Here is a 26,402-nt window from a genome sequence, read left to right on the forward strand (position 1 = left end):
AAGAAGGTTTTGTGCTGAGCTGTCAGCACAGAGCCCAATGCAGGGCTCAAACTCACGAACCCCAAGATCACAACCTGAGCCAAAGTTGGATGATCAACTGACTGAGCTACCCAGGTGCCCCCTCATTTAGGGGAGCAACCTCAATAAAACAGCCATTACCCTCAAATCAAAATCACACTTCACCACCCCACACCCCCCTGGTGTGACCACTGTAGCGGACTTTGCTATCTTAGCAGATTTTGATATTTTCCTCAGAACAGCTTTTAGCCAAATGTTGGCAGACCACTGAGCTTGACCATACATTCCTTCTTCCACTTTCCCATTGTTTTATATCTCCTCCTCTTCATCTTCCTCTCTCCTCCTCTCCCCACCCCTACTCTCCTGCCATTTCCAAAAACTACATCTTCATTGTCACCCTAAATAAAACCCCTCTCCTGTCTAGCCTCCGCTTGTCTGTAAAACCAAAGACTTAAATAAGGCAGGGTTCCAGGGGGCTGATCAAAATCCTTCAATCTGTTTGGTTGGTTGGTTTTGAATCTTTTTGTCTCTTAGTGTATGTCCAGGGTCTGAGTTACTAGTACCCAAGACCAGCTTTTCATTTTGTTCTCACCCTCATGAATCACAGAACTCCTTGTACTTGCAACTCATCCTGGGTCAGCGACCTCTCCCAAATTCTAGCCCTGTGGAACTCCCTCCTTTTAGCATCAGTAGGACACCCACCAACCAAACTGTCCTCTCTCTGTTCCTTTGGCAAAACTTTGCCAAACTTCAGAAAGGACAGAACGCTCTGTAATGAATGGTCTTTGTGGAATGTGAATGAAAAAGACATATGAGCCATTGTGGGAATGAAAAATATTTGCGCTGAAAATCCCATCTGTGTACATGATAATAAATTGATGCAAATTCTTATTTGGGTGAGTTTTTATAGCAGTGCACCAGCATGGACTCTTCTTAGATTTAGGGAATCATGTTCTTTCTCTTACTTGGACTCCTATTCTCTCTCCCCCTCTCCCACCAGTGCCTCCTCCCACAAGAGAGTATTACCAATTCCCAAAGCTAAATTTGCAACATGTGTGTCTATGGACCATAACTGTAATAAATGTTTTATGGGATGCTGGGGTTAGGGGATCCCATGCTACCTTCCCACAATCCCCTGCTATATCTAACACCAAGCATAAGGCTCTTCCTTTTTAATTGCCTGTGAAATGACTCCTGGGTCTCCCCTCTTTTACCCCAAACAGTTGCCCCTAAAACATAATGTTATTTGGCTTTTTGCCTTAGGTTCTAGCTTTCATTCATTCCATCCTCCTCTGCCTTCACTCTTCTTCAGCTCCTGAGGAGAATAGTGGGCACATCACGTGTCAAAGCCTTGCTGACAGAGGACTGATTGCATTATTTGTACTATAAGACTCGAAGCTTTCATTGGGGCCCACAGCTTTCATTCATTCATTCATTCATTCATTCAAGTGTTTAATGAGCACCTTCTAGACACTGAACACTGCTTGGGAGCACTGGAGACATAGCAGTGAGCAAAACAAAGTCCTCCCCTCTGGCTGACATTCTGGTACTGTCCTACATGGTCAATTCTTTTATGCAGTGTCTAGGGTATCTGTACCCTGCTCTGTGATCTCATGACATTGGCTGCATTTTGAGTCTCCATGCCTCTTAACTGGCCTATCTCATCTCTTCATCCTATCCAGTGCACCTTATATATGATCAGTGATCAGTGCGTGGAGACACAGTTCTGATTCTGATTATTTCCCTGCATCCAAAAAATAAAATCCGTCAAAGGCTTCCACACCCTCACCTCTGTTGCCTACCAAACAAATTCCTCACCCTTCAGTCTGTCATTTAAAGTCTTCCAAGATCAGGTTCCAATGCACTTTTGGAATGTTATCCTTCAGCAGTTCCCTTTTATGGACTCTATATTCTTTGCTACACCTTCTCAACTTGGAAATTGCTGCCTGGAATATTTTTCACCAAGTCTGCCTGTGAAAAGCCTCTCCACCCTTCATGGCCTAGGTCACACACTCTCCCCGACTGCAAGTTCTCTTTGGCTTCCTAATTTGCACAGCCTTTCCCACTCAGTCCCCTTCTGCCTCATGCTGTAGACCATTCCCTTAACTCTTAAGGTTAAGGCTCTTTAAGAGTTGCAAGTGGCTCCTTGGGAGCAACTAAGGACATTTTGTTTACCCTTTTGGGCTGTTTGCTCCCTCAGGTGAAGCTAGTCCTGTCTTCTGCAAGCAGAAAGAAAAATCTCAGCACATTGTCAAGGCTACTTTTCCTCAGTCACATCCCCATGTCTCTACCTGTGTGGGCAGACATGTAGTTAAGATCTGAGCTCATCGCTTGAGGTCATCACATGGCTTCTAAGTGTGTATAAGTCCATTTCTGCTTTCTCACTAGTGGATCTGGGGGACTGAATTTGTCCTTGTCATTTTACAGAGACATTCTTACCACCGCTCTCACTATGATCCCCCACCAAGCCGACAGGCTGGAGGTCTGCCCCGCTTTCCTGGGGCCAGAAGTCACCGAGGAGCTCTCATGGATTCCCAGCAAGCATCTGGCACCATTGTGCAGATTGTCATCAACAACAAACACAAGCATGGACAAGGTAAGGGGCACGCTCGTTGTGCCCCATCTACAGTCCCCTTCTTTGGATAGCTGGGCCTGAGAAGGGCCCTGTCTCCCATGCATATCAGACATTCATGTGAGGATCACTTACCATCAGGTCCCAAAGCGTGTGTGTGGACAAGCGACTCCAGGAGACTGTTAGGACTTCCCTAAAATGCAGCTCAAAGAGCTTAGTTTAGATTTCATGTGTACCTTCCCATACTTCGGACAAAAGGCAAGAAAGCCTTGAACCTAATGGAGCCTCTGGCATTTTCTTGGTTGCCCCAGGGGGTTTCAGGTCATTTGGGAAAGTTCTTTAGATCATTAACAGAACGAGAGCTTGTTTGTTGTCCACTTGGGCAGCCAGTACTCACAGGCACTCAGTGCCGAATGAAGCTCTATAGCCCCATACCTTAGAAGTAGTAGTTCTTACACTTCAGTGCACCCAAGACTCTCCCCGGGCCTCTTGCTAAAGATATATATTCCGGGCCCCACGCTCAGAGATTCTAATTCATATGAGGAGATTGTCATTGAAAATGTGTAATCCAGTAAGAAATCCAGAAATCTCCTGGCTGAGCACCAGGAGGACTGACCAGGTTAACACAGACATGCAGCCCACTCAGCTGACCGGCTGGCTAGATCAGGCACCCACACGTCCGCGGCCAGGTCTTTCCTGCTCAGAGTTCCCTGGACTCCACCACCACCCCAGTAGCGGGGGTGGGGAGAGAGGACAAATTCAATCAAACAATTGACTGTTTTTTACTTTTTTTAGGCATTGTGTCAACCAGCTCTTCAGAGCAAGAGCTCAGCTGGTTCCTTTTTATGAAACCACAAACATGTTTTGTTTCCTTTAAAGGAAAAACAAATCAAAGCCAGTTCTCTGAATGGGTTAAAAGTAATAAATTATTAAACCAAATGATTGAATAACACGGGTGAAAAACAATCCGTTACAAAGAACTCCTACTATAAATCTCAACAAAGCTGGTCAAACCAAAGCTAGTTGATCACAGCTGTTACTAGTTAGATGTAAATTTCAGATTACAGATAAAAAACATTGCATTGCTTTTGAAACTAACAGGCTTAAAAGAGGAACATGCAAAATAAAAGTCTTGATTAAAAAAAATGGCGATATATCCAAAGAAATGGAAATATTTAATATCGATCTGGGTTTGATTTGAAGCATATTATTTTTGAAGTCCAAGGCATCCTGATACAAATTTATGAAATGAGAAGAAGTAGGAGGTAAAGGTGCAGTTTGTTTTTCAATCCTAAATTGTCTCCAATAGATTCCATTTGCTCTGAGAGTATTTCAAAGCCTTAAAAAAAATCCTGCAGGGAAATGGACTTTGAAAATCTTAAATCCCATAATTTCCATAGGCCTCTTCATTTCGGGGCAGAGGCTCATCACATGATTTTCTCTGTGTCCTACAAAAGACTCAGCTGGTTTACATTTTTTCATTGCTCCCATTGATTTGGATGTAGCAGTTCCTTCCTGACCTTTCTATTATAGTTCACTGGAGAATCACTTGCCCCCACCCCCAACCACAATGCCCCAGCTGGATGATTCAAAATCGTCTCAAGAGTTTGTTGGTGGGGAAAAGGCTGTGTTTCCCTCTAAAGGGTTAACGTCCCACTATTGCATCTCAGAGTGCAGACTCACACCCAGTCTACCTTGTCCCCTTAGTCCAAATGGTTAGGGGAGAAGGAACCTAGCTATATAACACGGGGTCCTTCCCACCCTTCTTAGCATTCCTGCTAAAAGCATGCTCCTCTGAGACACATGTTCTTGGTCCCCTGCTTGAGTCAAAGAAGAGAAGCAATAGGACTCCACCATTTTAAACCTGAGTCCAGCCTCTGTTGGCGTGAAGCAGACAATGTACCCACTTGGCCACATTGTCTAGAAGGCAGTGTGACTGTCTCCAAAGATGACAGGAGAGGTGAAGGCAGGAGACAGAATGACATATCTGGCCTATCTTGTCATGGGATTCTGTCCACAGCCCTGAGCCTCACAGTCCACATGTCAAGTCCCTGTTCTATATCCCCAGAAGGTGGGGTGCTTCTCTGATTTGGGTGCCTGTGTTCTTGGAAATCTTTGTATGGATGGACCCCGCTAGAGTGCCCAGTACTCTAGCAGTTCTTGCAAAGGACAGGAAAAGGCAGCCAGCATCATCTATATTTCCTAATGTGACCCAGTGGACTTGAGGAGAAAGAAATAGCCCAATGATTCATCCTTCTGAGGCCATTGTCTTGCGGCCAAATCAGCCAATTCCTAGAAATGCCCCAAGTGGGGCTAGTTCTCCCACCCTAGCCCTGCCTTAAGTGATACAACCCACCCTAGAGATGTTGTTGATTGGGATGCCGACAGGTCTCCCTGGGTATGATGAGGTGATGGGAATAATGAGAAACACACCCAGTCCCAGTCATGGCTTTAAAATCTCCAGAATGTCTCAGCACTTTGAAAAAGAGAGACAGCTTATTCTCTGCTCTCCCCATTCGCAGCCCTGTATAGTTCTTAATCCTGGAGTTTAGCTCCATGCCTCATAGGAGGAGCCAGGTATATTTTGGCTGCTTTGCATTGGAGGGTGTTACCATGGCCCCTGCCCTTCATAGCCTCCGCCCACACTCCCGCCTGGCCTCCAGCTCTTCAGATGCTGGCTCCTGCAAGGCCCCTCATAAAACATGGAGCCAGTGATTTCACTTCTGGTTCAGCAAACAGGAGACCACCAGTTTATCTGTAGGACAGGCACTGACTCACTGTTGCTGAATCTCTGTAGCCACTGTGAGACAGGGGCCAGAGGACACTGCCTGAAATGTAGAGGCATGAAAGGCTACCTTCCATGATCCTTTCCCTCTTGAATTCATTTTAGTGCCTTCCTTCCCATGCCAAAGAGCAGGCAGGCACCATTACCTCCACACCTGTCTGTGTTGGTGGATCAGACTCTGAATAGCATTTGATTTGCTTCAGGATCTGGAAGAAATTGACCCTTTGGGAAGAGTGGTAGTTTCTTCATCCAGCCTCCCTGGGCAGCCAAGCTCTCTGGAGAATTTTCATGCCAAGAAGCATATCCACTTGAGCCATGCACATCTTTATGAAACTTCAGGGATTAACACTACAGTCTCTTAGAGGTTTCTTATCCCAGAGATACCCAGGACAGTTGGAACCCTACTGTCATGCACTGGTACATTCTTCCATTTTAAGAAATATTTATCGACTGCTTACAAGGTACCAGGCACTTACGAGCATCCAGAAGACCCTGATCAAAGACCCTGAATGGTTGCTAATTGTATAATAGGAACCAAGTTTTTGTGGTTATAGAGACTGCCCTGTAAATGTAAGTCCACAGCCATGAAAAGGGCGAAGGATGCTTGATGTCTGAAGAGGTTCAGAATTTGGGTTGTGAGCACAGGGGCCTGTTTCAGCGCCCTAGCCTTTAATTTCCAGCCCTGTGTTCTCTTCCAGTGTGTGTTTCCAATGGAAAGACCTATTCCCATGGCGAGTCCTGGCACCCCAATCTCCGGGCATTTGGCATTGTGGAGTGTGTGCTGTGCACTTGTAACGTCACCAAGCAAGAGTGTAAGAAAATCCACTGCCCCAACCGGTACCCCTGCAAGTATCCTCAAAAAATAGATGGAAAATGCTGCAAGGTGTGTCCAGGTAAAAAGGCAAAAGGTGCGTTGGTTGGAAGCCCAGCCTTTGGCTAACTGAGATCCCCACATAGTCCTTCTCAATGTTCTTTGAGCATCAGAAACCTCATCAGCCTTCCATATCCTTGTAATGATACTAGTTCTAACAATGAACTTCATTCTCTCCCCTCTTGAAGGGCTGATAAGATGGATTCTTGGAAGAAATTTACTACTCAGAAATAGACTGGGTTTTTTTTTCCATATCTACTACACCTTTAGCCCCATGTAGCCCCAGGTGCCAGACTTAAGCCTGGCTTTTCTAAATTATAGAGAAATTGGAGTATGAGGATTATACAGAAGAACAGTAGCACCTTTCATTGATGTCACTATTTCACTCATCAAAGTACAATCACATCCACTACCCTTTTGAGACAGGATGGGAGACAGGTGAGGTAGAGAGGAAGGAAAGTGGGTTCTGGTCCTGAGCTAAGTTGCTATGTGACCTTGGAAAGGTGACAGATCTGTTCTGGCCTTCATAAGCCTCATCTGCACAAGGAAAAGTTTGGAAGAATTAATCTCCAAGCTACCATCCAACACTACAATTTAATAATGATATTATCATTGCTCTATTGAAGATAAGAAAACCAAAATGCATAGAGTGACGTGCTCTGAATCACACAAAGAGATAAATAAAACCAAGTTTTGGAATTCAGGCCACTCATAGCCCATTGTCTTTTCCAGGCCAGGAGATAGTATTAACTGATTTTTTAAAAAGCAAATTCATAGTGGTTCTAACACATATGAACTAGATTAAAATATAGTCCATACTGTTGGGATTGACAGCATAGGGGATTGGTGATCAAGCATTCTAATCCTGGCTCTTCAACTGGTTTTCTGTGTGACCTAGAAAAAGTCACTTCACCATTCTGAGCTTCAGTTTCCTTCTCTGCAAAAGGAGGGTTAGAGTAGAGGATTTCTTAGGGCCTTTCCCACTCCAACATTCTAGGAGTGAATGAATGAGTCATTTCCATGCACATGAATTCATCATTTCTTTTTTAAAACTTTTTTCATGTTTATTAATTTTTTAAAATAGTTTATTGTCAAGTTGGTTTCCATATAACACCCAGTGCTTATCCCCACAAGTGGTCTCCTCAATGCCCATCACCCCACTTCCCATCCCCCCCACCCCCATCAGTCCTCAGTTTGTTCTCGGCATTCAAGATCTTTGAAGGAGAGAGAGACAGAGCATGAGCAGGGAAGAGACAGAGAGAGAAGGAGACACAGAATCTGAAGCAGGCTCTAGGCTCAGCTGTCAGCACAGAGCCCGACGTGGGGCTTAAACCCACAAGCTGTGAGATCATGACCTGAGCCGAAGTCGGACGCTTAACGAACTTCGCCACCCAGACGCCCCAAATTCATCATTTCTTATGCCTACTTGCAGAGCATTTTTGTAAACACAGATGAAACCCCAAAAAACTTTAAAAGTAGGCAGAGAGCTCAATCATTTATTCCTTCAACTTACAGTTAGTTCCTCATGATTAGCAGGCAAACATGAACTTAGCCAGAGTATATTTTTTGAGCATCTTCATGTAGGTCAGTGGTTCCCAAACTTCTCTACACTTTGGGACTCCCCGGGAAAGCTTCTAAAATAGCTGTGTCCCATCCCCAGAGATTAGGATTTAATTGATTTCAGGTGTTGCTTGGGCAACAGCATTTTTAAAAGATCCTCAGTTGATTTTAATGTGCAGACAAATTTGAGAAGCACTGCTGAAGGCCCAGGGTGGTTTATGGCTTTCCTACTCTAAGTGTGATTTGTGGACCAGAAGCACTTAGAAGCTAGTTAGAAGTGCAAACTCTCAGGTCCCACCCCAGACCTACTGCATTAGAATCTTCATTCTAACAAGACCCCCCAGTTGATCCCCATGCACGTTAAAGTATTAGAAGCATTTATTAATGGCACAAACAAAATCCATCTTGGTGTGATGACCCACATCTACCAGAGTAAACAGCAGGTAGGATTGGATAGGAAGGACAGGGCTTATCTGATATGGAGTAGAAAATTGGGGCATTAAAATTGATGAAACAAATTTCCATTGACTGATGAATGGATGAAGAAAACGTGGTATATACATACAATGGAATATTATCCTATGATTAAGAAGAATGAAATCTTGCCATTTGCAGCAATGTGGGTGGAACGAGTATATCATACTAAGCGAAATATGTCAGAGAAAGAGGAGTATTATATGATTTCACTCATGTGGAAATTAAGAAACAAAAGAGATGAGTATAGGGGAAGGGAAGGAAAAATAAGGTGAAAACAGAGAGGGAGACAAACCATAAGAGACTCTTAAATACAGAGAACTAACTGAGGATTGCTGGAGAGGAGGTGGGGAGATGTGCTAAATAGGTGATGGGCATTATTAAGGAGGGCACTTTTTGGGATGAGTACTGGGTGTTATATGTAAATGATGAATCACTAAATTCTACTTCTGAAATCATTACTACACTATATAGGACTAACATAAAATTAAAATTTTAAAAAGTTTTTTAAATAGTTTATTGTCAAGTTGGTTTCCATATAGCACCCAGTGCTCATCCCCGCAAGTGCCCTCCTCCATGCTCATCTTCCCCCTTCCCCTCTCCCCCATACTCATCAGTCCTCAGTTTCTTCTCAACATTCAAGAGTCTCTCATGGTTCCCTCCTTCTTCTCCCCCACGGTCCTCCATTAAGTTCCTCCTACTCCTCCTATACGTGCAAACATATGGTATTTGTCCTTCTCTGCCTGACTTATTTCGCTCAGCATAACACCCTCAAGGTCCATCCGTGTTGCTACACATGGCCAGATTTCATTCTTTCTCATTGCCAGGTAGTATTCCATGGTATAGATAAACCACATCTTCTTGATCCATTTGTCCATTGAAGGACACTTAGGCTCTTTCCATGTTTTGGCTATTGTAGAGAGTGCTGCTATGAACACTGGGGTCCATGTGCCCCTATGCATCAGCACTCCTAGATCCGTTGGGTAAATTCCTAGCAGTGCTATTGCTGGGTCATAGAGGAGTTCTAGTGTTAATTTTTTGAGGAACCTCCACACTGTTTTCCAAAGGGGCTGCACCAGTTTCCATTCCCACCAACAGTGTAGGAGGGTGCCCATTTCTCCACATACTCGCCAGCATCTGGAGTCCTCTGATTTGCTCATTTTAGCCACTCTGACTGGCGTGAGGTGGTATCTCAGTGTGGTTTTGATTTGTATTTCCCTGATGAGGAGGGATGCTGAGCATCGTTTCATGTATCTGTTGGCCATCTGGATGCCCTCTTTGGAGAAGTGTCTGTTCCTATCTTCTGCCCATTTCTTCACTGGGTTGTTTGTTTTTCGGGTGTGGAGTTTGGTGAGTTCCTTATAGATTTTGGATACTAGCCCTTTATCTGATATGTCATTTGCAACTATCTTTTCCCATTCCGTCGGTTGCCTATTAGTTTTATGGATTGTTCCCTTTGCCATGCAGAAGCTTTTAATCTTGATGAGGTCCCAATAGTTCATTTTTGCTCTTGATTCCCTTGCCTTTGGGGATGTGTCAAGTAAGAAATTGCTGCGGTGGAGGTCAAGGAGGTTGTTTCCTGCTTTCTCCTCTAGGGTTTTGATGGTTTCCTGTCTCACGTTCAGGTCCTTTATCCATTTTGAGTTTATTTTTGTGTCTGGTGTGAGAAAATGATCTAGTTTCATTCTTCTGCAGGTTGCTGTCCAGTTCTCCCAGCACCATCTGTTAAAAAGGCTGTCTTTTTTCCATTGGATACTCTTTCCTGCTTTCTCAAAGATTAGTTGGCTGTATACTTTTGGGTCCAATTCTGAGTAATCAATTCGATTCCATTGGTCTGTGTGTCTATTTTTGTGCCAATACCATACTGTCTTGATGATGACAGCTTTGTAGTAGAGGCTTAAGTCTGGGATGGTGATGCCTCCTGTTTTGGTTTTCTTCTTCAATATTACTTTGGCTATTCGGGGCCTTTTGTGGTTCCACACAAATTTTAAGATAGTTTGTTCTAGTTTTGAGAAGACTGTTGGTGCCATTTTGATTGGGATTGCATTGAATGTGTAGATTGCTTTGGGTAGTAATGACATCTTAACTATATTTATTCTTCCAATCCGTGAGCATGGAATGTTTTTCCTATTCTTTGTGTCTTCTTCAATTTCCTTCATAAGTTTCCTATAGTTTTCATCATACAGATCTCTTATATCCTTGGTTAGGTTTATTCCTAGGTATTTTATGTTTTTTTTGTGTGTGTGCAATTGTGAATGGGATCAATTTCTTGAGTTCTCTTTCTGTTGCTTCATTGTTGGTGTATAAAAATGCAACCGATTTCTGTAAATTGCTTTTGCACCCTGCAACTTTGCTGAATTCTTGGATCAGTTCTAGTAGGCTTCTTGTGGAGCCTGTCAGGTTTTCTATGTAGAGTATCATGTCGTGTGGGAAAAGTGAAAGTTTGACTTCTTCTTTGCCAGTTCTGATGCCTTTGATTTCCTTTTGTTGTCTGATGGCTGATGCTAGGACTTCCAGCACTATGTTAAACAACAGTGGTGAGAGTGGACATCCCTGTCGTGTTCCTGATCTCAGGGGGAAGGTTCTCAGGTTTCCCCCATTGGGGATGATGTTAGCTGAGGGCTTCTCATAGATGGCTTTTATGGTGTTTAAATAAGTTCCTTCTATCCCGACTTTCTTGAGGGTCTTTATTAAGTAGGGATGCTGTATTTTGTCAATGCTTTTTCTGCATCTATCGACAGGATCATATGGTTTTTATATTTTCTTTTGTTAATGTGTTGTCTCACATTGATTGATTTGCGAATATTGAACCAGTCCTGTAACACAGGAATGAATCCCACTTGATCATGGTGGATAATGCTTTTTATGTGCTCTTGAATTCGATTTGTAATTATCTTGTTGAGGAATTTTTCATCTGTATTCATCGAGGATATTGGCCTGTAGTTCTCTTTTTTGCTGTATATCTGTCTGGCTTGGGAATCAAAGTGACTCTGGCTTCCTAAAATGAGTCCGGTTTTCCTTCGATATCTATTTTTTGGAATAGCTTGAGAAGAATGGGTATTAATTCTGTTTTAAATGTCTGGTAGAATTCCCCAGGGAAGCCATCTGTCCCAGGGCTCTTATTTGTTGGGAGATTTTTGATAACTGATTCAATTTCTTCACTAATTATGGGTCTGTCCAGATTTTCTATCTCTTCCCGTGTGAATTTTGGTAGTGAGTGTGTGTTTAGGAATTTGTCCATTTCTTCTCAGTGATCTAGTTTGTTGGCGTATAATTTTTCATAGTATTCCCTGATAATTCCTTGCATTCCTGCGGGGTTGGTTGTAATCAGTCCATTTTCATTCATGATTTTTGTCTTTTTGAGTGCTCTCTCTTTTCTTTTTGAGAAGCCTGGCCAGAGGTTTGTCAATTTTATTTATTTTTTCAAGAAACCAACTCTTGGTTTCGTTGATCTGTTGAACTTTCTTGGTGGGGGGAGATCCTATATTGTTTATATCTGCCCTGAATTTTATTATTTCTCTTCTCCTACTGGGTTTGGGGTGGTCTTGTTGCTCTCCCTCTAGTTGCTTTAGGTGCACTGTAGGATTTTGCACTTGTGCTTTTTTTAATTTCTTGAAATAGGCCTGGAGTGCAGTGTACTTTCCTCTTAGGACTGCTTTCGCCTCATCCCATATAGTTTGGATTGTTGTGTTTTCATTTTCATTTGTTTCCATATATTGTTTAATTTTTCTCTAATTGCCTGATTGGCTTATTCATTCTTTAGTAGGGTGCTCTTTAGCCTCCATGTTTTTGGGGGTTTTCCAGATTTCTTCCTGTGATTGATTTCGAGTTTCATAGCATTGTGATCTGAAAGTGTGCATGGTATGATCTCAATTATTTTATATTTATTGAGGGCTGCTTTATGTCCCGGTATGTGACCTATCTTGGAGAATGTGCCATGCGCACTTGAGAAGCATGCGAATTCCATAGCCTCAGGATGTAGGGTCCTAAATATATCTGTCAAACCCATCTGCTCCAATGTGTGATTTAAGTTCTTTGTGTCTTTATTGATTTTCTGGCTAGTTGATCTGTCCATTGCTGTAAGTGGAGTATTAAAGTCCCCTGCTATTAGCACGTTCTTATCGATAAGACTGTTTCTGTTTGTGATTAATTGTTTTATGTATTTAGGTGCTCCAATATTCAGTGCGTAGACCTTTATAAATGTTAGCTCTTCCTGATGGATAGACCCTTTAATTATTATATAATGCCCTTCTTCATCCCTTGTTACTGTCTTTACTTAAGTCCAGTTTGTCTGATATAAGTATAGCTACTCCAGCTTTTTTTTTTTTTTTACTTCCTGTGGCATGATAGATATTTCTCCATCCCCTTACTTTCAATCTGAGGGTGTCCTCCAGTCTAAAGTGAGTTTCTTGTAGACAGCAAATGGATGGATTTTGTTTTTTTATCCATTTTGCTACCCTATGTCTTTTGATTGGGGCTTTTAGTCCATTTACATTCAGAGTTATTATTGAAATATATGGGTTTAGAGTCATTGTGTCGTTTGAGGGATTCATGCTTGTGGTGTGTCTCTAGTATCTTGCGTTCCTTGCAACATTTCCCTCAGAGAGTCCCCCTCAGGATTTCTTGTAGAGCTGGTTTAGTGGTGACAAATTCTTTCAATTTTTGTTTATTTGGAAATACTTTTATCTCTCCTTGTATTCTGAATGACAGGCTTGCTGGAGAGAGGATTCTTGGCTGTGTATTTTTTCTGTTTGTCACATTGAAGATCTCTGGCCATTTTTTTCTGGCCTTCCAAATTTCAGTACATAGGTCTGTCACCACTCTCATAGGTTTCCCTTTGTATGTTAGGGCCTTTTTCTCCCTAGCTGCTTTCAAAATTCTCTCTTTGTCCTTATATTTTGCCATTTTCGCTATGATATGTCATGCAGAAGATCAATTCATGTTACGTCTGAGGGGAGTTCTCTGTGCCTCTTGAATTTCAACGTCTACTTCTCTCCCCAGGTTGGGGAAGTTCTCTGCTATAATTTGTTCCACGACTCCTTCAGCACCTTTCCCTCTCTCTTCCTCTTCTAGGATTCCTATGATACAGATATTATTGTGTTTGATTGTATCGCTGAGCTCTCCAACTCTTCTTTCATGTTCCTGGATCTGTTTATCTCTCGTTTTCTCAGTTTCTTCTTTTCCTATAATTGTGTCTTCTAAATCCCTTATTCTCCTTTCTGCCTCTTTAATCCGTGCATTGGATGCCTCCATTTTGTTATGTATCTCATTTATCGCATTTTTTAATTTATCATAACTATTTTTAAGCTCCATAGTGTTTGTAGCCATAGTTTCTCTGATGTCCTCCATGCTTTTTCAAGCCCAGCAATTAATTTTATGATTATTGGTCTGAATTCTTGTTCAGTTACTTTGCTTATGTCTGTTTTGAGCAGTTCTTTAGCTGTCCATTTTTCCTAGAATTTCTTTGGAGGAGAGCTTGTTCGTTTCATCATTTTGGTTAGCTTTCTATCTCTTGTTAGTTTTAAAAGCTTATTATGCACTCTGCACCTGTGAGTGCTGCTGTACCAAAGAAGGCTCTTTGACTGTCCAGAGCCTGTCTGTTCAGGAAGTGTTCTTTGAATGGTGTCTCTTTGTCTCTCTTATTGAGACCTTGGTTATTTTATTTTCCTACTCGTAGTGGTGTTTGGGACTCTCCACCATTTGTACTTTGGCTTGTTTCTTGAGGCAGCCCTGGAGAAGAAAACAGACAGACAAACACATAGGGAACAAAGGCACACAAACGCACAGACAAATCCAACAAACCCACAAACCAAAAGAGAAAACGAAAAAGAAAAGAGAAAAGACGAAGGAGGGAAGGCGAATAATAAGAAATAAAAATACATAAAAAAGAAAAAAAGAAGAAAAGAAAAGGAAAAAAGAAGAAACCCAATAGACAAAAACAGTCTAAAGCATGTAACCAGATTTCCCAGCTACAAATAAATAGCCGGGTGTATGCAGTGCTGGTTGAAAAGCATAGAGAAAGAGAGAAATGACAGGGCGGGGATGAGGCGAAATTGGAAATGAAATGAGCAGGCAGAAGGAATAAGAGGCTTTTTTTCAAAGAATGAAAGAGTGGAATATGGTTGAAGAAGAGGCGAAAGAAATGACGCTGGTGTTATCCAGAGAAACTATATAGTCTAATTACTCCAGAGAGAAAGAGATGAAAAGGTAGGTAGGTGTAGAATTTACATCTAGGGAATGGATTAAATGTGAGTGTTTAAGCAAGCCAGTGACCAGAATTAATCAGGGCAGTGCATCCATGTTGGTCTTGCCCCGGCTCTGGTGAAAAAAAAAAAAAAAAAAAAAAGGAAGAGGGCAGCTCTCAAGCAGGGATGGGCGTGGTTTGATCCAGTGGGTCCTGCGGGAGTCCTGCCTCAGAGGTTGTGGGGAGAAGAGTGGAGGCGCTCCAGTCCGTTCTTGAACCAAGTGTTACAACTCACGTTTTTGGGTGTGTAAACTCCCTGTGCGGGGTACATAGCCAAGGTGGGCCGTACTCGATATCCCAGGCCAGGCCTTGTTTCCAGATACCAGTCCACGCGCCCCGCTGAAATTGCCGGAAGTATAAACCCGCAGGCAAGCCCCTCAGGGCAGTCTCAAGCCTCTCGCCTTCCCCCTGGGGATGGAGCCAGAAGCCACTGCTCCATCTCCTCCAGGTCAGGTTGGTGAGCGAGGAGCAGTTTCATCTGGGGGTCGCCTGGCACGAGTGCATCCCACCTAGGGTCAGGCTAGGTTTTCTCAGCGGACTCTGTCTCCTTTTCCTCCCAAACTCCTGGATTTTGTAAGGGTTCCTATGGCTTCAGGCCTTCTCCGTGTGAGATATGCAGGCAAGTGAAATGTACAAAGTTCCCTTCTTCTCCGTATGGTGCCCCAAAAATTTAAAAAAGTTTTAAGAATAGTAAAATAAACAAAATAAAATAAAATCTTAAAAAAATAATAAAATTGATGAGAAAATGCACTTATTAAGGATAGGCAGAAGAGCACATTCTGAGGATGATCCAAACAGGACGACCACCCAAGTCACAATAATCTATTGTGACTTCTGAATCTGTGATCTCACTGGATCCTCAAACCTTTTAGTGTCACTTTGGAGTAATTCTACCAACATAATTTTATTTTATTTATTTTTTGGTCAAGGGTAGAACACCTACAGTCATAATAGTAATATAACAGGATGATTTACGACAAAACTGATCATGATCTAAACTACCCCAGGAAAGATAAATCCTCCCCACTCTATAATATTCCTAATTCAATCTCAGATCTCCAGACCAAATCTCATTTCATTGTAATGCTTAGGACTTTAGTGATACAGATGATTCAGGTAAGAAGTGAATGCAGAACAGGCATTGGCTTTTAATTAATAATTGGCTTCTCTGGTTGGCAATGTTTATTAAAACCTTTACATTCATACTCTTTGGCTAAGTAATTCCACTCTAGGAATCCTAAGAAAGTAATAAGAGAGATATACAGATATACAAATCAGGATTTTTTTCTGCAACGTTGTTTACAGTAGTAAAAAATCAGAAACGGGGCACCTGGGTGGCTCAGTCAGTTAAGCATCTCACTTCAGTTCAGGCCATGATCTCATGGTTCATGAGTCTGAGTCCCGCATCAGGCTCTGCGTTGATCGTTCAGAGCCTGGAGCCTGCTTCAGATTCTATGTCTCCCTTTTCCTCTGCCCCTCCTCTGCTTATGCTCTGTGTCTCTCAAAGATAAATAAACATTAAAAAAATTTTTTTAATCAGAAACAATCTGAAAGTCTACCAGTATGGGAATGGTTAAATAAATTATGGAATAGCTGTACCATGGCTTATTAGATGTCCATTAAAAATCATTATAGACTGAGGCACCTGGTGGCTCAATTGGTTGAGCATCTGACTTTTAATTTTCTTAATGTTTATTTTTGAGAGAATGAGAGAGAGAGCACAAGCAAACATGGGGGAGATGTAGAGACAGAAGTGGGGAGAGAGGATCCGAAGCAGGCTCTGCACTGACAACAGAGAGCCCGATATGGGGCTTGAACCCACGAACTGTGAGATCATGACCTGAGCCGAATTCAGAGGTTTAACCAATTGAGCCACCCAGGTGCCTGAGCATCTGATTTTGACATCGGCTCAGGTCATGATCCATGATCCATGATGGGACTGAGCCCCGAATTGGGCTCCATGCTAAGTGTGGAGCATGCTTAAGATTCTCTCTCTTTCCCTGTATCTCCCCACTCTCACATTCTCTCTCTCTCTCTCAAAAAATAATTTAAAAAACATCGTAGACCAAGACTTAATGGCATGGAAAGATGTTTGTGACATATTTGATAAAGTACAAAGATTTGGTACAAAATAATTATTTATATTATGGTCCCACTTATGTTTTAAAAAGAAAGCATTTGTAATATGCCTTGATCAAGAAAAAGCCTGAAAGGGCATACAGCAGACTATTAACAGTGGCTATCTTTGGGTGATCGAACTATAGGTAGTTCTCATTTCCTTTTTGTTTATCCGTATTTTTCAAATTTTCAGTAATGTGCATTACTTTTGTAATTAGAATAACAAGTTATTACTTAAAGAACTGCCATCTAGAATCCCAACTAGCAATATGTCAAGCCTGATCGACAAAACCTGTTTCTGTAAAAGAGCTGCTTTCCCACTCTGCTCAGGAGTGTGGAGATAGATTCAGAACTTAGGGAGAAACATGGAAGGAGAGAGCCTCTGCCCCATTCTGTGCGCCTGCTTCTCAGTGAGACAGACATGGGTGTCTGCAAACTGAGTGACACCTGATAGTCACATTGCCCAAGGAGAGTCACTATCCACAGAGGCCAGAGCACCTGCTCCAGCTACTCAGAAACTTCACAGCATCAGGGAACATGCATTCATTCACACATTCAATACGGAAATACGCAGTATGTGCCTACTGTCTGCAAGACACTATTACAGGCACTGAGACAGAGAGATGAACAAGCCAGGCAAAGGCTCCTTGCCAGCATGGCCCTACATTGTAGCAGGAGAAGAAAGACAATGAACACAAACAGGAAGGTGTTTTTAGGTTGTGATGGGTACTATGAAGAAAAACCAAGCAGGATCAGGTGATTGTGAATGGCGAGGGGATGGGAAAGGACACTTTCAAAAGAGTGGCCAGGGAAGGCTTCTCTGAAGAAGTGATATTTGAGTCGAGTCCTGAATGATGTGAAGAAGCAAGAAAGGGGAGGACTATGATATCACCAGCCTCGTAGAAGATAACACGTGACAGGGGCACCTGGGTGGCTCAGTCAGTTAAGCACCTGACTCTTGGTTTTGGCTCAGGTCATGATCTCACAGTTTGTGAGTTCGAGCCCTGCATCAGGCTCTTCACTGACCATGCAGAGCCTGCTTGGGATTCTCTCTCTCTCTCTCTCTTTCTCTCTCTCTCCTCTCTCTCTCCCTCTTTCTCTGCCCTTCCTTCACTCATGATTTCTCTCTGTCTCTTAAAATAAACTAATTATTTTTTTAAAAAAAGAAGATGACACATGATAGAAAAGGGGACAAAGAGTGAAGAGGGAAGAAGATCGATGGAGAAAAGAAGAGTAAATTTAGTTATTTGTGTTGAGAAGGGAGAAGAGATCAGTCAAATTCACTGATGACCTAGCCTAAAGTTTCCTTATAACATATGATTACAGTCTCCTCCAGTCAAAAACTAGGGCCAAAATGAAGATGTGAGTTTTACTTCCCTGTCTTACCTTTGCTTTGTCTGCCAAGGCCTGGCCTTGCGCATCAGTGGCTACCTACAAGGTTGTGTAGGACTTTCACTTCCTGAAGGTTCCCCAACTCTCCTCCCATCCCCACCACACCACCCTGGTATCTGGAATTCCCATAATTATGCAGTCCTTTTGGCATATGGCATAAAACACCTCTGTTAAGACTTAAAATCTTATCTGGGCTAATACATCCTTATCAGCCATTACCACCTCCATAAGGAAATGCTTTGTCAATTTCTTAGTTCTAGAGAGCTCAGGATACAAGCATTCTCAAGGGAGGTGGGTATGGCCAGAAATGACTGTGAGCATAGCAGGCTTCCTTGGAAGGCAATGCAACTAGGTGAGCACGGAGTGATAAGAAAGCATCCTGATGTGGAGGGTGTGGAATGAGGAGGTTGTTGCCCACTGGGTAGCTTGAAAGATACACTTTGTTTACTCTTAATATTTTCAAGTGCCAGCCAGGGTTGAGTCACTGATGGGGTTTGTTGCTGGTAGAGCCCTTCTGCTGAGTCAGTTAAGCTCTCATTGGGGGTGGTGGGGAGGTGCAAAAGGACTCTTCAGGACACCAGGAGAACCTTTAGCACACGACAGGTATTTACAGAGCCATCATGGATTTCATGATGGATTTCATTTTATAGCTGTAGCCAGTATTAAGCTGGTGGGGGAAAAAAAAGTTAACTCAGCTGTCATTCTCAAGGTGATAAATACATAGAGGTCCCTGCAACCTCAGACACCCACTTCTCTGACTTGGAAAGTGCTGGAACACATCCCTTAATTACCTAACATATCACCAAAAACGACTGGCCCAGCAAGCAATTAAATAACTAAAAAGGGCAAAAAGAGAAAGGAAGCTTGATCCTAGGATAATCTACAAATTGAGTACTCCCACCTGGAATCATTGAGCGACAACTTTGGTTTTGTCCTTACACTGCTGAGATGGTGGTGGAGGGTAGGAAAGCTAATCAGGTCAGCAAAAGATGGGCAATAGCAATTTGATTACAACTTGCGGTCCAAATGCATCCAATTGCTAACAATGAGTCTCCCCAGTTACAGTCACAGATCCAAAGCACCCAGCACCCAGTGGTTTCATCAGATAGTCTTATAGATGACTTCTGCACACGTTTACACTTGATCTTAGCCAAAAGGCTAAGAAGCGATTTGCACATATTTAAAGTTTTCAGAGTGTCCATGGCTTCTCTTTGTTGTTCCTGATGCGAGTGTACACTTTAAAGCCACAGCTGAAGAGGGTACTGATCACAAAGCCAGCAGAGAAACTTAACTCACAGATCACCAACTTGGAGAAACTTTTTTTTTTTTTTTTGGTAGGGGTCCAAGGAAAGAGGAGGGTGGAGTGGAATGGGAAGTTTGAAGGGACTGGTATCTTTATGCCTGGAAGCTGAAATCCAACAGTTTAGTTTATACTTTAAATGATCCACAGTTGAGGGATTTGACCAATTTTTTGTGTCTTCCAACCGTTCATTTGACATAGCATGCATATGACTAATCTGACATCTAGGTTTTGGCATGGATACTGATCCAGTATTATCGTTCCCCTTACAAACAAATCAAAGAGCATTCAGAAATGTCAAGCCAATTTGGATAGATCCTTTGGGCAAGTATATACACATAAATGAGGGTCATGAAATGTTCTCTAAGTATACCAAAGTGATTTCAGGGAAGTTAAGCAAGACCCTCTGTCAGCCCATTCCCTGGGTCTCTGTTGGTAACACTGAGCTAAACAGACCATGATCTGGACCCAGCATGGAAAATCCTATGTACCCTGAAGTGCCTAAGAGATTTGTACCTGACCACATTCTTCCTCCCCACGAAGGTCCACCTCTCATGTTGTGGTGGGTAGATCCAGTTTGGTTTGTGGGCCAGTGGTCTGCAGGACTATGGATTCTGTCATCATGTTGACTTAAATCAAAGGTCATGTGGTCCTTTGTGATTTGGTGGCTGTTACAAGGCAGCTTAAACTGAGCCTAAAAAATATGGGTGGAATTTCTAGCTCTGTAAGAATGTTCTCATTGATTGTCCGCTTTTGATGAGTGCGAGGCACTATGAACAATGAGATACCTGTTTCCTAATTCCAGAAGAACTTCCGGGCCAAAGCTTTGACAGCAAGGGCTACTTTTGTGGAGAAGAAACCATGCCCGTGTATGAGTCTGTGTTCATGGAGGATGGGGAGACCACCAGAAAAATTGCCCTGGAGACAGAGAGACCACCTCAGGTGGAGGTGCACGTTTGGACCATTCGAAAGGGTGAGCAAGACAATATTAATTCCTTGTTATTTTTTTTGTAAGGGGTGGGGAAACAGGGAAGGAGGGAAAGACTTGCCTTAATTTTACTTCAACTGATTCCTCCATTTGGGTCAGTTTTCCTGATTGCTCAGCAACTACCACATGACTAACACGGTGGTGATTATGACCTTTTACATTTAACCATGACCTGGTCCAAAAAGTAAGTGTTGGCCCTTAGGGTTTGTTGTTTTTCTTATACCAACAAAGGCTGGAGGAGTGCTTTTCAACCCTGGCTGCACATCAGAATCACCTGGGAGAGGGTTTTGTAAGTACCAAATGCCTGGGCCTCCCTCCAGAGATGCTGATTGATCAGCCAAGGATGGGACTTCGGCATAAGTGTTTGTTTTTAAGGCTCCAGGGTGATTCTAATGCATAGCTCAGATTGCAATCTACCAAACTGTAGCCTACCATTCTTTTCCAATATGAACCTCAACAAACAGGAAAATCCATCCATTCAGTGTGAGGCTACGTGTCTCAAATCATGCTTTGTTCTCTGGAGAGACACACACTGAAAACCTCATCCCTGCCCTCAAGAAGAGTCTCACCTGGAAGAACAATCCCTGTTATTCTGTCCATCCAATTCCTTTTCTTTAAAAAAAATTAACGTTTTATTTATTTTTGAGAGACAGAGTATGAGTGGGAGAGGGGCAAAGAGAGAGAGAGAGAGACACAGAATCTGAAGCAGGCTCCAGGCTCTCAGCTGTCAGCACAGAGCCCAACGCAGGGCTGGAACTCACAAACAGTGAGATCATGACCTGAGGTGAAGTTGGACGCTTAAACAACTGAGCCACCCAGGTGCCCCATTCAGTTCCTTTTCTGATCACTCACCCCGATTGTCATAGCCAGCTGTACCGTTGTGATCCTACAGCCCTTCAGACCATCCCACAGAAAACAAGGCTAGTGTTGATCCAGTCTGGCCACATTTTCTAGGAATCCAAATGAACAGGTGAGATTTCAGTTGGGAAATAAAGCACATCCTTTTTCTCCTGGCTCCGGTGTAAGTAAGGCTCAAGAGTGCCCAAAGTTAACTATGCATCAGCATCATACAAGGAGCCAGTTTCCAACACAGCTCCCTGGCCCTGTCCAAAAGACGTGAATTTAGTAGGCCTTAGATAGCACCTCAACACATAACAAACGGCCAGGTGATTCTAATTCAGGCAGCACTTGGGCCGTACTTTGAGAAACAATGGCTTGAATATTTGTAGGGCTTCTTCCTCTCCCTTTTCACAACTTCTCTTGCCTGAAAGAATGAGTTCCTCCCCACCCCTTAAAAAATACGCTAGAACACACATAGGTTTCTTGTCCCTGTTTATTTTTGCTCTATACATAGGAATGTCAATGTTCCGTCTCTAACTCCATAGCTCCTCTGTAATTGGTCACCTAGGACTAAGCCCTGTCCTGTTGGCTTCTCTAACAGTGGGTCCAATTTTGGTTGCCCCACATCTGTCACCCCCTAAAGGCACGTGGATATTTTCCCACACTTGCTACGGTAGCTAGCATCTGAAGAACCTCTAGTTCAGGGGTGGGCAGCCACGGTCTGTGCTTGGTGAGCAGAGGAAAACCCAGGCTTGAATTATGTTGCTTCCTCTAGACCTCTTGAGGATTAAGTAGGCTGGTAACATGTTGCTCCTTAACTGCAAGGCTGTTTTCAGTTTATGTGTTATTCTGATTAAAGCTATTCAAGCAAAGTTGAGACTGTGGGGCCCCCCACACACACCCTTTATTTTAACTTTCCCCATTTTCTGTAAGGAAAAGTTAAAGGAGCTGCGAAGATTTCCCAAAGGAAAAAATGCTTTTCAGTGAGTTCAAGAACAGGGATGGCTTCTCCATTTACACAAACAACCTGTCTTCAATCCCACTCCTGGCTCTCACTGCTTGGCCAGAAGGGCGGCCCAGTGGTTTGGCAAGGACATAATCTACCTGGACGTGGGGCAAGGGCAGAATTTATAATACTGCCTTTGGCTATAGAAGCTCCCACTAGCACCCACGTCTGATTCCATGTGGCTTTCCCTAGGAGGGGGTCCCATGGTCAGCAACACTATCTTCCATATCTCTATCCTCTGGAGAACCAAGGGGAGGACAGTGAGCCAAAGAAACAGATGGAATAAATTATAACCCTTGAGCCATCCAAGTTCCTGGTTAAGCACATTACACAGCCCAGCTCGATACTCCTAAGCCCCTGTAATGAGATGATATGCTCAGCCCAAGCAGAAAAAGGGGATGGTGGTTCCAGATAGAGAGGGCCTGATCACCTGCCCCACTTTTTACTTGGCCCCAGGCATCCTCCAGCACTTCCATATTGAGAAGATCTCCAAGAGGATGTTTGAGGAACTCCATCACTTCAAACTGGTAACCAGGACAACGCTGAGTAAGTGGTACCTGTCTTTCTATGCTCCTCCCTGGAAAACGCCTCCAGTCTTCAACGTAGCATAGCCCCAAACAAGGTCCCCTTGTGTTCTCAGTGAACATTAGCAATGCTCGATGTCAACCTTAGAGGGTGTTCTGTCTCTTCTCTGGGTGACTCAGCAGCCGAGGAGGGGTGGGGAGTTTGAATGCAAACTGAAAAACTTGGGCCAGGCGAATACAAATTCAGATGTAGTCTGAGCATCAGCTACCACGAGTCAAGGTTTCCTGAACATCTTTAATGAAAACTGCTAACCCCAGCGTGTCAAGAAGGTCAGAGAAAGCTCACAGGATTCCAGGGCTGGTACACTTGTGGAGACCTGACGTCTGGAAGGATATGTCCCGCAGCAGTGAGGATGAGAGATGGAAGATGAAAGCGTCTCAATTCCCGTGTCCTACCACAGGTCTGTTTAACTCTTTGGAAGTGTCATGCTTCCGAAAGGTCATGTTTCTTTAAAAGCACGCAGGGACTCAAGCATACCTGCAGCTCTCCCTCTTTCTAATGCAGGCACTAGGAAGTGGCAAGCACTTCTGACAGAATAAAAGGCCCAGAATTTCTATCCACAGGATATTTTAATGGGCAAGACAGAACCTGAAAATGCCTTCACTGGGAATCAGTCTAGTTCTGAAGAGTTAAATACTTGAGTACTCAGGGGAATCTGCAAGACACAATGAGATGAGAGCCAGGTGGGCTTCAGGGAGGAGGTATGTTTTGAAAGAGAAGGGCGTGACTATGCAACAGATCAGGAAATCAGTTCAGGGAGAGGGTGCCACCTAAGAGGAGACTCAGCCAGGAACAAACAAGAAAGGTGGGGGTGGGCAGCCCTCAAAGAAGCCCCTGAATTTACATGGAAGGCCAATCGCATTGGTAGTTGCTGCACATTTACAAATGGCCTAGTGATAACAAAAATGGTGCTCTGCAAAGATGTTTCTTGGCTAGCAGATGGATTTATTATGTACCTACTTTGATGAGGTCATATTCCAAAGAGGCCATTATGCCATGCTGAGAAGTTAGACTTGATTTCCAGGCCAGAGCACCCCAGGGGAAGATTTTAAGCAAGTGCATGGTGCATGCAGATCTGTTTTTTTAGAAAGAGATGCCTGCTGTGTGGAGCGGAAAGTGGACTCTCAGCGGTAAGTAGCTGATGGCAGTCTGAATTAAAATACTGTATTAAGTCAGTTGGACAAGGGAGGAGAGGTCACTGTGAGGGAAACCTCTGAGGTTAAATCATCAAGAGGGCTACAAAGGGAGAAATGAGTTTGGAATGACTCCAGGAGTAACAATTTTACAGACTGGGTGAATAGTGATAATTTGCCAAAAGGAAGTTCTGGAGAACAGGCAGGTATTGGTGGGGAAAAAATATGTTTCATTTGGAACATGTTTAGATTCAGAGACATAAAGGCCATTTGAGCAGAATTCCATGGTGGACAGCTGGAAATATGGTTGATGAGGTTCCTTGTGTATTCTGTGGGAGACTGATAGACCATAAACTTGAACAGTAGGAGAATTCAAATGGAGGGGTTGGGAATGAAGGGGGCAGAGTCTAGGATCTGGTACAAATGATGTGATTTTTAAAATTACCAATGAATTTCAAAGAACATGTTTTTGTTTGTATTGTGAGAAAGGCACTATGCTACGCTTAACAGGATTGGGGGTGTATAACGGAAGTAGATGGTGTGTGCCCCCAACTGTGTGCAGCTGATGGAAGTGGGTAATGAGATGATCCTGCAGGGTTGCCTGAGGACAAAGAAGAACAAGCCTGACCCTTTCTGTCATGTGACTCTCAGATCCTGGCACACAACAGGGCTTCGGTACAAGGTGGTTCCTTGCCCAACCCTTCTCCCCTCTCCCACTGAGTTGAAGAGAACCTTCAAGAGAAAAGGAGAAAAGTGAAGAACCTAAGAGACAAAGGAGCAGAGAAATGGAGTCCATAATGAAGAGGGTCATGTTTACCTGTGGCTAGGGAAAGAAAAGAGGTTCAAAAATTGGTTCTGGATTAAGAGGAGCTCGCTGACCTTGGACTAGGAATCCCTAGGCCGTGACACCATGAGAGCAGGAAGAAAAAGACCAAAGAGGATATCGATGGTGGGAAGTTTGTCATGAAGACTCTTTACCATGGCAAGATGACACTGAAGAGAAGGAAGATCTTGCCACTGAAGGACCGGGACAGCCAGAAAAGGGAGGGTTGAAAAAAGAGATGATCTAGAGTGGTTTCCAGTGCTCAGCATGGGGAGTGCACTCAAAAATGTTTGTTGAATTAGCATGACAGAATGGAGAAGAGACAAGCTGGTAAGGACATGCTGGAAGTGTGGACAGGTCCATGGAGGGAGAGGAGAAAACAGAGAATGGGAGGGATAGCCACAGCAAGAGATTGAGGGATCCTAAGAGGGGGCTGTAAAGATAGCATGCAAGCACAGGAGGAAACCGAGGTGGGCAGTTTTAACAAGGGGCAGGAATAGAAAAAAAAAGAGCAGTAAGTGATCAAGTCACCTATATGAGTATCTTTCCCCCTGAAAAGTAAGCAGGACCTTAGGAATGCACAGGTACTGTTTTCCAAAGTGCCTTATTTGACCCGATGCCAACGGAGCCACCTAAAGAGCTAACAGCCCAATAGTGGAGCGTTTTGCAAATGCTAAATATACTGTAAATGTTCCAAAAATAATAATACTTAGGTTTGACTCTGGAGGCAATTACATATTATTTTTGGGATTCTTACAAATGCTGTGTGTTGAAATGAACACTCTGTGGCCAACTTTCCAAATCTGTCCCCACAAAAGTGTTTTGGGTCCTGTTTTGCTGAAACCACCTGACATTTGGCTTCTGGCTCCCCTGGCGAGTGAGTGGGTAAGGACCAGGTTGGGTTGGTCACACTTCTAATTGGCTCTGCTCTCCTCTTACCTCTCTGGGCCCCTCTGTGTTTGCTTTCTAGGCCAGTGGAAGATCTTCACTGAAGGAGAAGCTCAGATCAGCCAGATGTGTTCAAGTCGTGTGTGCAGAACAGAGCTTGAAGATTTAGTCAAGGTTTTGTACCTGGAAAGATCTGAAAAGGGCCACTGTTAGATGAGACAGGCGATATTGGAAAGGATAGAGCAAGAAAAATCAAGCTGCAGCTGGACTGCAGGCTTATTTTGCTTAAGTCAACAGTGCCCTAAAACCCCAAACTCAAATGCAGTTCATTATTCACGCCATGCACAGCATAACTTGCTCCTTTATGTGTAGTGGTGTGTCAGTCCTTAAACATCTCCTCCAAAGAGACTGGGAGAGTCTTGAATTATTTGTGGAGTAAAGAGGGATAGAACACCACCATCCTGCTCTAAGTTTCTGGGAGAATCACATTTCTTTACAGGTTAAAGAGTAAACAAAACCCTAGAGTTTCTATCTAGAAAGTTATTCCAGTGAAAGAAAGAGGAGAGAAATGCTTAGTGGGAGTTCTGTAGTACAGAGAAAATATTTGTATGAAATCATACTCTTTGAATTTTAGAACGTCTTGTGTTTTTAAGAAAAAAATTAACTCCCCATCCTCACACACACACACACACACACACAGATACACATGCACACGCACACACAGACACACATACACAGACACAAACACTAAACTGCAGTCTTCATTCTGAGGCACCGCCAGCATAGACTCCCCCCTCCTTTCCGT

General features: G+C 43.3%; 1 protein-coding gene across 1 annotated transcript in view; it reads left to right on the forward strand.

Moving 5' to 3' along the window:
• CHRDL1 (chordin like 1) overlaps positions 1-26,297 on the forward strand; it is a 126,583-nt gene extending 100,286 nt beyond the window's left edge. Inside the window, exons 8-12 of the mRNA XM_039233487.1 lie at positions 2,446-2,614; positions 6,074-6,283; positions 20,140-20,307; positions 22,625-22,714; positions 25,680-26,297. Of these exons, the coding sequence (XP_039089418.1) occupies positions 2,446-2,614; positions 6,074-6,283; positions 20,140-20,307; positions 22,625-22,714; positions 25,680-25,810 (768 nt within the window). The 3' untranslated portion in view covers positions 25,811-26,297. The remainder of the gene's footprint in view (positions 1-2,445; positions 2,615-6,073; positions 6,284-20,139; positions 20,308-22,624; positions 22,715-25,679) is intronic.
• The last annotated feature ends 105 nt before the right edge of the window (positions 26,298-26,402 follow it).

The sequence above is a fragment of the Hyaena hyaena genome, unplaced genomic scaffold (genome assembly GCF_003009895.1).
Source record: "Hyaena hyaena isolate Hyena2069 unplaced genomic scaffold, ASM300989v1 scaffold_77, whole genome shotgun sequence".
Classification (NCBI taxonomy): Eukaryota; Metazoa; Chordata; class Mammalia; order Carnivora; family Hyaenidae; genus Hyaena; species Hyaena hyaena.